At 41.6% G+C, this 14,162-nt stretch overlaps 1 protein-coding gene across 7 annotated transcripts in view; it reads left to right on the top strand.

Annotated features, from left to right (window-relative positions):
* LYST (lysosomal trafficking regulator) overlaps positions 1-14,162 on the top strand; it is a 346,449-nt gene that overhangs the window by 93,976 nt on the left and 238,311 nt on the right. For all 7 annotated transcript variants that reach the window (XM_085887393.1, XM_085887392.1, XM_085887391.1 and 4 more), the window contains 3 exons: positions 6,372-6,631; positions 8,299-8,365; positions 13,968-14,077. In XM_085887393.1, coding sequence (XP_085743519.1) covers positions 6,372-6,631; positions 8,299-8,365; positions 13,968-14,077 — 437 coding nt within the window. The remainder of the gene's footprint in view (positions 1-6,371; positions 6,632-8,298; positions 8,366-13,967; positions 14,078-14,162) is intronic.

Below are 14,162 nucleotides of genomic sequence, written 5' to 3'. Positions count from 1 at the left end.
ACGTCAGAGGTCCGTCTAATGCAGACCCTCTGAGCTAGAGGTCTAAGACCTCTGCGAATGACCAAACGATCTCCAAATTCACACTGCATTCAACAGATTATAATAACATAACTTTTTCTCGGTAAGATTTTCTATGCACAAGATTGTGTTCAACTAACCATTTCCAATTCCCCAAGGACCATTTATAATAAATCCAAGACTGGCAATTCCTCGCATGGGAAGGCCGAAGACGGGAAAACGTTATTTATATATATATATATATATATATATATATATATATATATATATATATATATATATATATATATATATATATATATATATATATATGCTTTCTTAAAATGAATTCAGGGATAAGGAAAAAGAAGACACTATAAATCAACGAAACAGATCTGGAGGTCGACAGACACACATAGGGCAGAACGGAGCACGCTAACTTGAACACACAAATGGAACAATACCCCACTCATGGTGCCGAAATACTGGAATTATACCGCCGCCTTTTTTGGCCTTGCACCCTCTGCCCTCTTGGCTCTGTCCCTCTGAGGTTTCTCTGAGGTGCACCATTGCACAGTTTGCCAGTTTTATTGTTATTCTCTTCTAGTTAAACTCCAAAAATCTAGGCTCACTGCTCACCTCCACTCATAAGTTCCTCTTTTATTTCACCTGTGGAACCAAATTCCTCAGCCTATTCAGTCAATGTCTTCTGTCCAGGGCTTCAAGACAGCTGTTCACCACTACCGCAGGTTCATACTCATGATCTCTTCTACCCCAAATGATTGCCTTCTCAAACACACCTTTTTTTCCAGGTTATTGTGATTTTTTTTTTCTCCCCTCTCCCTCACCTCTTTTCATTTATTAGTTGTTAGTTGGTTTGTTCCTTTTTCTGTTTCATCCCCACTTTCTTCTTCTTCCTTCTTCCTTCTTCCTTTTTTGTTCCCTACCATTCTGCTCTTGCTCTTCCATGAGTCTTAGTCATTTATACAAAAGAAAAACGGAAATAAAGGTGCAAGTGTGGACTTGAGCAGGAACTATTTGGTCTTGGCACACCGCAATGGCGTCATCATGCAGACAGGTATCACACAGGATGGCAACAAGGAGATGGCAATAAGGATATGCCTTTGTAGTTTCTCAAACCATATGTGACAGCAACCAATCAGAGACAGCTGATGTGCGATCTCGAACCGTTCTGGTCTCCTTAGTCCCGTCTCTCACAATGCTCATGTGTGCACACTACTTTTTCCCCCCTTCGTTCCCACCTTCTAGCACACGTCCTGCATTTGTCAGTTGGTCGCTCACTGCCAGTGGGTAGATTCTCATTTTGGGATTTCTCCCCCCCCCCTCTTCAGGCCTTCTCAACTCCCTCCTCTGTCCTGGCCTACAATCCTTGGACAAATGGGCCATGGTGTATCCATTTAAAGTGTGAACCGCTTTCCATGTGCTTTTGTGTCCACAAGTTATCCACCTGGCCGGCCTTGCCTGGTCAGAATGTCTTACGATGTACTCCTTACCATTTTCTTTTCTAAGATTACAATTGCCACCTTCGTTGTTGCACACATTACACACCAATCATATCTGACATCCCTAATCCAGGTGTAACTCTAACTTACTCGAGGACACCGACCAAGCTCATCTATTCTTCACATTCTAACTGAGGATCCTCCCTCCTTCCCTTTTCCACATGACAAGACTTCTTCTTCTTCTTCTTTCGGCTGCTCCCGTTAGGCGTCGCCACAGCGGATCATCCGTTATGATCCGCATAATGATTTGGCACAGGTTTTACGCTGGATGCCCTTCCTGACGCAACCCTGGTCGCCTCTTACGACACACAGGGATATGATACACCTATTCTAACCGGGGCATACACCGGGCCCAGTACACTGGTACTCACTTCGCCGACCTCGGAAGGATGACAGGCTGTCAACCTCCTGGTGTGTATTAATTCAAGCGGTCAACGGGGCTTGAACTCAGGACCTTTTGGATCCCAAGCTGCTACCCCAAACACTATGCCAACACCAGGCTAGACTCTCCAGCGAGACTTCCACATAACAAGACTCTCAGATGTTTATTTGGTGCCAAAGCTTTATCTTCTTTCACCAACTCTTCAAGAAGGACACCAATTAAACAAACGATGCAAGTGGACGGGACACCTGGCTTAACGTCCACCCGAGGTTTAGCGCAGCCTGTGATGTTACACCCTGCCTGTGAAGCACCTTTCATACAGTTTATAGTCAGGTCGGGAAGCAAACCCAGATGAGACAGCTTGAAGGTAAATGTGCTACCTCTGTACCATCTTCACACATGTACACACGCACACACACCTTACTTTGTGTACATAGTTAGATGTTGAGAAATAAAAGACAAATTTGCTGTTTCACGGAATACAGTGAGAATCTCATTCCGAATCCCTCTTACGACCATCATTACTTGAAGTCAAGCCTCCATATCGAAATCTGTACCTTGTTGCTTTGTAGGCAGTCTATGATATGACAACCAATCCTCCCACAATTTCCACAACACGTTAGTGCAAAAATTCATCATTTTAACAAATGTAAATACAATGATGCAGGCCACATCTCGTTTTGCTTTATTTGCATGTATTCCAAGACTGTAGATTGCAAATGTGGTGATGTCACATGCACACCTATTGAAGGGGGTGTTATGAAACGTTATCAAAACAATGTATCCTTTGTTATTTTGGTACAAGTCGTTCATTATTTGGATTCTCTCTTTTCTTCCCAGCATGGTGTCACAAGATTTTTAGAAGTGGGGCTCAAATTTAAAACTGAGGGCGGAGGTTGAGTCTGTGCTATATTGCCAACAAGATGGCCAAAATAACTGTGTCGCAGGCAATGCATGGCAGACAATGTGTAAGTGGTGTTCACAGAATTTTCAGATCATCAAATGTATTTTCATGTTTATCATTGCCAAAGTTCTCGAGTATTATTTTATCCTTTCATGATGCTCACAAATATTTTTCAGAAAATTGATGATGATAAAAACTCTATTTTATCGATCAGGGTCGGGAGCTGCACAGAAGTCCGTGAAGAGCCGCATTAGGCTCCGGAGCCGCAGGTTCCAGACCCCCGTTCTTGGCTCTCCTAGCCCAACACGTCGAGTATTGAGCCACAATCAAATATTTGAATCTCAAGGAAATGAACCCCAAGGAAGTTCATGGCATAAGCAAAACCTCAGTTGAACTGATTTTGCATGAAAAGTTAAATATGAATATGGTCTCAGCAAGATGGGTTTCCAGAAATGCGACACCAGGGCAGAGGGCCGTGATGCAAGTTTCACGTTGACGTGTTCGTGAATGTCACTATGATCCACCAGCGTTCTTTGACGATTTTGTCACTCATGATGAAACATACATGCACCACATTGATCCTGAAACAAAAGAACGAAGTAAACTGCAAAAAGCCTCAAGATCTCCCACTCCCAACGAGGTCAAGATGACTGCCTTCAGTGCGATGGTCATGGCATTAGCTTTCTGGCACCACGAAGGTGTTATCATGTTGGATTATCTGTAGAAAGGCCTGACTACGAATTGCCCATGTTATGGAAATGAATGAGGTGAACTTCAAGAATAAATTATGAAAAAATAAAAAAGCTGAAAGTTCGTCTGTTCTCTGCAGGAGAATTTACGTGCTCAAACACACAAGTTGCAGCGGATGTGTGAATGATTGTCGTTTCCTAATTCTTCCGCATCCAGCTTAGTCACCTGACTCAGCTCCCTGATACCTCCTTCCCAGACTGAAATATGAGCTATGGGGAAAGAAATTTGATTCCGATGAGGCTGTCCTTGCTCCAGTGGAGAGGTAATTTGGAGGAAAGGATGGATATTGGTCGCATGATGGTATAGCAATGGTGGAGAGAAGTTGAACAGTTCATTGTATTCAAAGGCGTTCCTGTTCAGGCTCAAAATCTATGGACCCCTTGTTGTAACGTCTGAAACAGGAAATGTCTCAAACAAGTGCTCAAGGAACTGGTGGGCAAGCAGTGGTTGCATGGATGTCACAATCAATTGGTCTTGCTTGATTTTGACCTTATTTGTCCATATTGGTCAAAATCAAGTGGTATCTTCAGGAACATGTCTACTATATCTTATGGAAGTGAAACAAGAAGCACAGTGCACTGGAAAATGTGACTTGCATCGTTTGTTCTTGTATCGTGCCATCTTTGACGACATTTTATTTTTGAAAAAAAAATTCTCCAAATTTGCCATTACTCTGTTCAGTTTGTTATCCGTCCATGGCTGTGAAGTTGCTCCTGGAATGTGGTGTTCATTCATTATTAATTTGCTTTATGCATGACCATTTTGAGTTCGCTTCTCAGAAAGTGAATTGCCTGGTTGGACACGCATTATTTATTTACTTTTGTATGAAAGTTTTATACTTTGCTGACATTGGCTGGATAACAATCTGCAGATTGATAAACTCTACTTCGTCTTCATAAAGATGATGCAGTTCAGAAATGAACAGCATGGAAGTATTGTTGTGGGTCAGGGTTCGGTGGTGATAAGCGACCACTAGGTGGAGCAGTGGAGTCGTCTCCCACCGAAGACCCGGAATTTAGGTTGTGACTCTCGGATAAGTCCTCACTAATTCTCAATACGCACCGTGCTGGGTCAATGGGAGAAAGCACAGAAAACGAGCTGGTACATTTAACAGGGGTTTATTTATCACGGGGGCAGGGGAGCACACAAAGAGCAGAGTTATCCGAATATGAAAATGTAATGTACAATGAACACAGGGTACTTAGACAGTTTCTACTTACAGGACGGCACCACACACACCCAAAAGAACTGGACCCCGTCGCGTCTTTATTTCGGCCTTTCAGCTCGGAGGGAAGGCGAGCTGAGGGCAGGGGCCTATTCTTGCACCTGTCCGCCTCGTGCGTTCTGGTCGAGCTTGTCCGGTGGCGGGACTCAAACCCGCCGCCAACAATGCAGCACCAAGCACCAAGCACCAGGGACCAGGGACGATGCAACGGACGCCAGCCAGCATGGGAACGGACCAGACGAGCACCCGCGGGTCGACGAGAATGCCAGCAGGCAAGACGAGGCTTCTTCTCTTTCTCCTTTATGACGGGGCGAACCTTCTCCTCTCCACGGCTCGCCACCTCCTCTTATCCTTCCCCTCCCCCACGGGTCGAGGGAAACGCTCTGAGGTACTCTCCTCCGGATTGGACGAGGGATTGTCGGGCGACTCGTGGCCGCCGTTGATTGGACGAGCTCACAGTGGGCAGAGGGAACCTCACCCCTGTACGTGACACGCTGCACGTGGGCGATGGATGGCGATAGTGCGAAAACGAAGGATGAAGATTTAAAGATATTAAAAAAAAAAAAAACCTGACTATAAAATAACTCACAGCGCACACACGAAATTCCCATTAGACATAGGGGATGGATTCCAACTATAAACACATACTTATCAAAATAACTGAACTGTGGGGCTGCTGTCTGTTTGTATGCAAATGACTTCCAGATTCGTGACAGTATTTACTTGCCCATTCAAATGCACTCGACTCTCGTTAAACAAATTAATACTTCCTATAGACTACGTTCCTTGACCAGGGTTCGTTACTGAACTTTATTGCTCTTATTTATTTGCTGAACTTCACATCAAACTCTGACGTGAGTGTCTTCTCTGTGTCTGGGAGGTCGGTGGTTTGAATCCTGGTAGAGTCATCCAAGGACTTAAAAAATTGTACGTGCTGCATCCTTGCTTGATGCTCAGAATTTAAAAAGGAGAGACAAATGACCATAGTTCAGCAACCATCGTGCAGGCTTGATGGGCCTAATGGCCTCCTCCTGCATTTATCATCCTTGCAAAGAAACTACTATTTTTCGCAGTGTCTCATGTAGCGAACACTGCTCTAAGAGAGCTCGGCGTTGTTGTTGTTCTTCTTCTTCTTGTGAAGACAAAACCTTTTGGACTCGACTCTTATATGCAGGATCCGGATCTCCTTAAATACTAAACACCTGTACACATCCTCGCATTGAGGGTGCCTTTTGAGAGCGTCTATCATGAACTTTTAAATATATTCGGACATTTGCTTTTAAGTTTCGAAAAGTTCACGTTACTATTTAAAGATTATTCCATTTAATATATTGTAATTTTGTAAATGCACTATTTTCTCGTCATGAACGAAGATCGTCCATGACGGACGTGAGGTGACGGCACGTGACGAAATATCGGAAGTTGTTGTTTTTTTTTGTTTTTTTTAATTCTTCTGGTGAAGACAAAACCTTTAGGACGCGGCTCTTGGACACATTTGTCCTTGTTATTTAATGGTGCTCTGAATTGTTGAAGAATCCCTGCATCTATGAACAGATCTAAAGCCCCCACTGTGATTTTTGCTTTCTCCAGTCAGCAAAGAAGAGACATACCCTCGAATTAATGCTCTGTCGTCTCCTGCACTGGGTATGACTGGAGCTGGAGCAGTCTCCTGTGGCGTGAACACCGGGCGCCAACACGTGTTGCTCTTTCCCGAAGTTTGTGGCCTTGTGGTGCAGCTTTTGGTGACTGGTACAACATCCCCAGATTTGAATGTGGTTTGTAAAGCTTTACAAGCCCTGCACAATATCGCCAAAAGCAGAGAAGAAAATGTGGCCTCTCTGAACGAGCAGGTTTGTGTTTCTTCTCTTGTACTCTACCGCTGCCATCTGTCCTCTTTATTGAGTTTAACATCTTCGGTGGACAGAAAAGTCCTTTATTTTTTTTGACTTTTACTTGCCAGACATCATCATGCTTAACTGTTTTTACCACTTCAGATTACCACCATAAATATGTCCAGCATGATTTAATTAACTAATGATGGTAATTTTATCTTTATCTTTGAGATTGCTTGTTTATTTTTATACAATGTTGAGGTTACAATGTGAAGAAGATGAATAATGCTGCAAACTCTCAGGAAGAAAAACTGGAAATTTGGAAAGATGTGGGCTTTGGGAAGGTTAATCGAGTTAGAAAAGGTCATGGTTATGGATCGAGGATGACGTGAGATGGTGGTGAACAGCTTGAGGGAAGAATGAGATTGAAAAGACTGAAGAAGTTGGTTCCACAGGTGGGGAAAATAAAAAGAGGAACTGGCCGAGTCATACATTGAATGTTAAGAATGCGAAGTGCTGCTTCCTCGCTTGAGGCTCAGGATTTAGAGGATAGAGTACCGACAAACCTTGTTGGTCGGCATCCATGGGAAGGGAGATTTCTCCCTAAATTTGTTTTGCTGACTGGTGAGGAAACTGCTGCCAGCAGCTCTTGTTTTCTGGGAAATGACTTCCCAAAGGTCACCGGCCATGTCTGTCTGTCATGTTCTGTGTTCTCTGCTGTCTGTATGCATGTAAGTGTGTGATTTAAGTGTTTGCCGGCTTTCATGAGCCTGAGAAATTGCAGCAAAAGTCGACTTGTGTGGTGTTGGGTGACTCGGTTGGCAATGGTGTTTTATGTGTACAATCTTACTTGGATTTTAAATGGTACAGGGTGGTGGTGGGGATTGATTATCTCTTTATGGATACCGTGTCCATAAACATTGAAGGCTATTCCTTGAGGTCTGGTATAATGAAGGCCAAATGGTTAGTCTAAATGATGAACATTGACTACCCATGCAATAATAAAGATACAAGTTATCTTCGAAGGAACTTTGATGTAAGAGGCCATTAGGCCCATCAAAGCCTGCACTATGATGACCAACTTCTGGTTGTTTGTCTGTGCATTGTTATTTTTAAATGCTGAATGTCAACAAGGAAGTGGCACTCGGCTGGGGGGGGGGGGTTATTCGGGGTTTTTGGTATGACTCGGCCAAGCTTTTGAACCACTGACCTCCCAAACTCAGAGCAGATGCTCTAACTATTATGCCACATTATCTGGTCGATTGTGTTATGGGTCTGAAATCCATTCCTTTTACGCAGGTTTTTAAATCTGGCTGATGTAAGATGAGAACAATGGGTGAGGCGATAAACAATTTGTCACCTCCTCCGTATCGAATAAAAATTCCTTGTTGCCACCCCAAAGCTCAAAAGTTTGAGTTTGAGTTTCAGAACCATCGATGTGGATGCACATGGATGCTGGTGTTTGCACAACTCTTCATGTACATCTATAATAATACCAGATCGTGGCAATTGTGACCGTGTAACCGAGTGCTTCAGATATCCCCTTTGTCATCTTTCCATCGCCACGTCGCCTGGAAATGGTTGCAATAGATGTGCTTTGCTGGACTTGCCTAATTTCATTTTGCATGTGCTCTTGTTGAAAGCTGCATGTGGTTTTTATATTTTACCTGCATGTGTGCTTCCAGGGAATTGTAAAAACCCTCCTCACTGGCTTCGGAAAGTTCCTGAGTCAGGAAGATCCCCAACTCAATGGTACGTGGATTTGGAAATGGCACATTTATGGATTTGGAAAAGGTGGAAAACTTTAATCAATTTCCATTCATCTAACTCATTTTAGAATTGAAGGGAAACATTAACATCATAAATCACCAGTTATTCAAACTCTGCAGTCATTGCGTTATCTTTGCCGGAATATGTAGAATTTATTTTCATAATGCTCTTTATGCCATTTCCAATTTTTATTTTAGTTATTTGTTACTTGTGGTAAACTAGGTGTGGGATTCTCAAGGCTTTTGTTATTTCTTATAAAAGATAATTTTATTACATTATGGAGGCTAACGAAATGTGAGAAGTGGAAGTATCATGATAATTTCTTTACGAGTCATTTTCCATTCACATTAACCGGAATCTTCGACATATTCTTAAATAACTATTTCACCCTTTTGCCCAAAACCCTTCATTACTCTGTTCAATTACATGCCATCAAATTGTCTTTTTTATTCTATTTCATTTTATATTTAGCAAATTACAAAACAAGAAAAAGACGTCGAGCAGAGCACGATACTTGCAAAACCCAACCTCCCCCTCCCCCCCTCCAAAGATTGCCATGGATACATCAAATTGTCCATTTCATTGGGATTAAAATTCACAATCTTAATCAAAGCTCAAGTCAATCGGATGAAAACTGATTATTTTTCAGATTGAAATAGATGATTTCGGAAGTTTGACCTTGAGTTGACATTTTGACCTCAAATAGTTTACCTAATTCAGTGATGCACTATGCAATTCCTGTTCAACTTTCAAGTTAGTAGGATGCAAATTACCAAATTTTTTCCAGTTGAAAATTGATGATTCCAGAAGTTTGACCTTGAGTTGACTTTTGACCTTTTGATCTCAAAAATAGTTTCTCAATTTAGTGATGCACTATGCAATTGCTATTTAATTTTCAAGTTAATCAGATGAAAAAATGACGATTTTGGAAATTTGACCTCAAGATGACCTTTGACCCTTGACCTCAAAATCAATCGGCTTCTCGGTTGAGGCTACCTCTCCAACTTCGTGAAGTTTCGTGAAGATTGGTTTAATATTATGACCTGCAGGCGATTGACAAACAAACATACAAACAAGCTGGTAGGCGACGAGGGATCTGCTAGGATCGAAGCGCTGGATACGATGCTTTTCATTCTGACTGATCCACCGACGAAGATTCAATGACCCTTGACCCTAAAATCAATCGGCTTCTCAGTTGAGGCGACTTCTCCAACTTCGTGAAGTTTCATGAAGATTGGTTTAAAATTATGACCTGCAGGCGATTGACAAACAAACATACAAACAAGCTGGAAGGCGATGAGGGATCCGCTAGGATGGAAGCGCTGGATACGATGCTTTTCATTCTGACCGATCCACCGACGAAGATTCATTGCCAAGACGTATTGGTTCACATACAATTGTTCCTCTGCCTGGCAAGATTTTTCCTATTGCGTATTTTGCCAACTGGCACTCATAAAAAATGATGGTAAATAGACACCGTATTTTTGAAGGACTACCATTTGAAAAATAAAACCTAAATCAAAAATCGGCTCGAGTAAATTTGGGACGAATTAAGTAAAAAATAAAATGTCATTATTTTTGTTGACATTACCTCAGATGATGCCAAACAGAGTGGACGTCAGAACAACATGAAACAAAACGTGGGAGAGAGGGAGAGAGCGAGGGAGAGAGGGAGAGAGCGAGAGAACCATAAACAGAACAGATGTTCAGGGAAATACGAACCAGACTGTGGGTAGCGCGAGAAGACTTCCTGGTCGGTTGTTTTTGATGAACCTGGTGGTGTAGCGGACGATAACATAATGGGGGGTGTAGAAATTTATTTAAAAAGATGTTTTTCAAATTCCACATAACTTGATTTATACCATATTATTAGAAATCCACAGACAGAAATGCCGGTGATTCCATTTATTTTGGATCCTTTTCACTTTTGTCAATAACGTTTGGATCGAGGAGAGATCGAAGGTGGAACAACGGTGTAGTTCCTTACAAACACTGTATTAAATGACGGTAAATAGACACCCTATTTTTGAAGGACTACCATTTGAAAAATAAAACCTAAATCAAAAATCGGCTCGAGTAAAATTTTCTTAATATCTCGAAGTGTTTAATTCCGAAGTTTCGTTTCTCCACATTCAAAACTGTAGGACAAGTATTTGAAATAGTGAACGTGCGGTTTTTCGGCCGCTGCAGAGCAACGAAACTCAAACGCGCACATTCCCAGCTCATATGGCACCTGTTCGCCAAGTTTCATTGAAATCGGTTTGCTGGTTTGTGCTGTGGAGCCCCGCGTTGCAGACACACACACACACACACACACACACACACACACACACACACACACACACACACACACACACACACACACACACACACACACGGAAAACCCGACAATAAGGTATATCTAGCGAATCCAACAAGAAGAAGATGTCATGCAGGGCATGATACTTGCAAAATCCATAAAACAAATTTGACCTCAAAAATAATTTGTGATTGAATTCAATGACCCAAATATGCAACTCCTCTTCAAATTTCAAATAAATCGGATGAAAATTGACAATTTTAGAAATTTGGTCTATGTTGTCCTTTTGTTCTATGTTGACCTCAAAAAATATTTGGTGGTTGAATTCAGTAACCTGCCTGATCTGCAAATCCTCTTCAAATTTCAAGTCAATCAGATGAAAATTGAGGATTCCAGAAATAACACCTTAGTTGTTGACCTTCAGCCTATGTTGACCTTTGTTCAATGTTGACCTCAAAAATAATTGGCTGGTTCAATTCAGTGACCTGAAATATAAATCCTCTTCAAATTTCAAGTCAATTGTATGAAAATTGAGGATTTTAGAACTTTAATATATTTGCTGTCCTTTGGCCTCTGTCAACCTTTTGAACTCTCAAACAATAGGCTTCTTGCTTATGCCAAACTCTACCATGTGGTGAAGTTTCATGAAGATCAGTTTAAAATTGTGACCTGGAGGTGACAGACAGACAGACAGACTAAGAAAATCAACTGACCAATATACTTAAAAAATCTTTGATTTTGCAAGTAATAATTATTACTTACCGTGTGTGCGAAGGGAAAAGTGGGATTAAGCAATTGGTTCGCTTTGTCTGTCCCTCCATCCACAAATGTCAGTTTATGATCGAGGAACAACTTGATTTGAATGGCATGGTATATTTTCAACATGAATCAGAAAACAAACCTGCAGTTTAGCAGTACTTTGGCTCTAAATTTTTCAGTCGTGAATGCGCAGAGTGGAGTGAGTTTTTTTTTTTTCATTTATTTATTTATTTTAAAACTGCCTATCTGGCAGTCGAACAAAATTGAAGATCATTCCAAACATGAAACTTCCTGTTTTTAATGATGTTATAAAGGACATGAATAACTAATGTTACAGTGCTTTCAGAAAGTATTCATGGTCCTTGACTTTTATCATGTTTTGTTGTTGCAGCCTAAATTTAAAATGGATTAAATTTTAATTTTTTTGTCAATGATCTACACAAAATTGCATTCAACCCCTTTGCTATGACATTCCAAATTGAGCTCAGGTGCATCCAATTTCATTATATTATCCTTCAGATGTCTGTACAACTTGATTGGAGACCACCTGTGGCCAATTCAATTGATTGGACATGATTTAGAAAGAAACACACCATTCTAAATAAGGTCCCACAGTTTACAGTGTACGTCAGAGCAGAAACTACCATAAAATCCAAGGAACCGTCGGAAGAACTTGAACTTTCGGAGAATTGTGAGGAGACATAGTTCTGCGGAAGGGTGTAATACAATTTCTAGAGTGTTGAAAGTTCCATGCCTGGTGTTGGCGTAATGGTTAGGGTGGTGAGCTTGGGATCCTAGGATCCTGAGTTCAAATCCCACTCACTGTTGAATTAATACCAGGTGGGATCGACTCTGCCTGTCACCCTTCCGAGGTCGGCAAAATGAGTGCCAGCTTGCTGGTGTCCTTTGTCGGAGTGATGACCTGTCCAGGATTGTGCCCAATAGCCAAGGAGACTGCTTTGGCAGCACCAACACTCTGAACAGATGATAATAATAATAATTGGAACCATACTCTGTACAGAGAGTGTCGGTGCTGCCGAAGCAGTTTTCTGGGCTATTGGGCACAATCCTGGACGGTTCGCCACTCTGACGCAGGTTACTTGAATGGCTCAATTATCCCAGCGAGCTGGTACTCAATTTGCCGACCTCGGAAGGATGGCAGGCTGAGTCAACCCCCTGGTGTATCAATTCAGAGTGTGATTCCAATTGATGGATGGATGGAAAGTTCCCAAGATCACAGTGAGCTCCTTCATTAAGAAATGGAAAGAATATGGAATTATCCAGACTCTTCCTCGAGCTGGCCGTACTACCAGACTGAGCAACCGGGCAAGACTGACCTTGGTCAGGGAGGTAATGAAGAACCCAAAGACCACTCTGACAGAACTACAGAGTTCCTTGGCTGAGAGGGGAGAACCTGCTGGAAGGACAACAGTCTGCATCACTTCACACATCTCGGCTTTATGGTAGAGTAGCCAGCCAGAAGCCACTCCTGAGAAAAAGGCACATGACAGCATGCCTGGAGTTTGCAAAAAGGCACATGAAAAACAGAGCACGAGGTAAAATATTATGTGGTCTGATGAGGCGAAAATTCAACTCTGTGGCCTCAATGCAAAACGCTATTGGACTATTGTTTATTGAATACTTATTGACACAAGACATTTCAGCTCTTCATTTTTAATCAATCTGGAAAATTTTCTAAAAACACATTTTCACTTTGCCATTATGGGGTATTTTGTGTAGATCGGTGACAAAATGTTTTTTATTTTATCCATTTTAAATTCAGGCTGTAACACAACAAAACGTTAAAATGTCAAGGGGTGTGAATACTTTCTGAAGGCACTGTGTGTTAGATATGGTGGTGTATTAAACACTTCATCAACGGTAGTAAACTTCTGAATTTTTTTTCTCCAGCCTTTAAAATCTTTATTCTATTTCAATGAAATTATATACTTGAACACTGCAGACACACAAATTATCCTTTTGGTACTTTCAAAACCCTTCCGTTTCGCAATACTTGGACAAAATAGTACGTTGTTTTAAATTATCTTGAGCAATCAAATTTGCTGCTTGCAGACCCTGCCCATGTCCTTTTTTTCTCCAAATTGTGTGGGGTAATGTGTTCTATGAACTCTCGAGTTCCTGTTTGTCATTATTTTCTCCTCCTCATGCACATTCAACACTGCACTTTGATCAAGAATCTTCTTCTTCTTTCGGCTGCTCCCGTTCGGGGTCGCCACAGCGGATCATCCGTATGATCCGCATAGTGATTTGGCACATGTTTTACACCGGATGCCCTTCCTGACGCAACCCTGGTCGCCTCTTACGACACAGGGATATGGTACACGTATTTTAACCGGGGCACTTTGATCAAGAATGTAATAAAAAAATAGCAAAAGAGCATTTCTTGAAATGTACAATACTTTTGTTTTGACTTCATAAAGGTTGTTTTTGTTTTTGTGCCTTTGATAGCACAGTTGTTGGATGTGACTGTATTTGATGACGTATTGGCATTTGTATTGTTCTCAGAGTTGCAAGTCGTGTTGGTTGACTTGCTGGTCACTCTAGCGGCTGTGCAGATTTCTCCCGAAGAACTGACACTTCTGCTCAAGTTGTTTACAGTGAAAAGTCCTCCAACGGTATGTTTGCTGCACAAAAAATGCATTTAGCATGTTGTTAGCATTTTCACAGTTTGTTTGGTTGATCTTTACAAAGGCATACCAA

This window comes from Eptatretus burgeri, chromosome 7, assembly GCF_056783735.1.
Source record: "Eptatretus burgeri isolate ZD-2024b chromosome 7, Ebu_testis_v1, whole genome shotgun sequence".
Taxonomy (NCBI): Eukaryota; Metazoa; Chordata; class Myxini; order Myxiniformes; family Myxinidae; genus Eptatretus; species Eptatretus burgeri.
The sequence above is the reverse complement of the archived record's forward strand: the minus strand, read 5'-3'. Positions and strand labels throughout refer to the sequence as shown.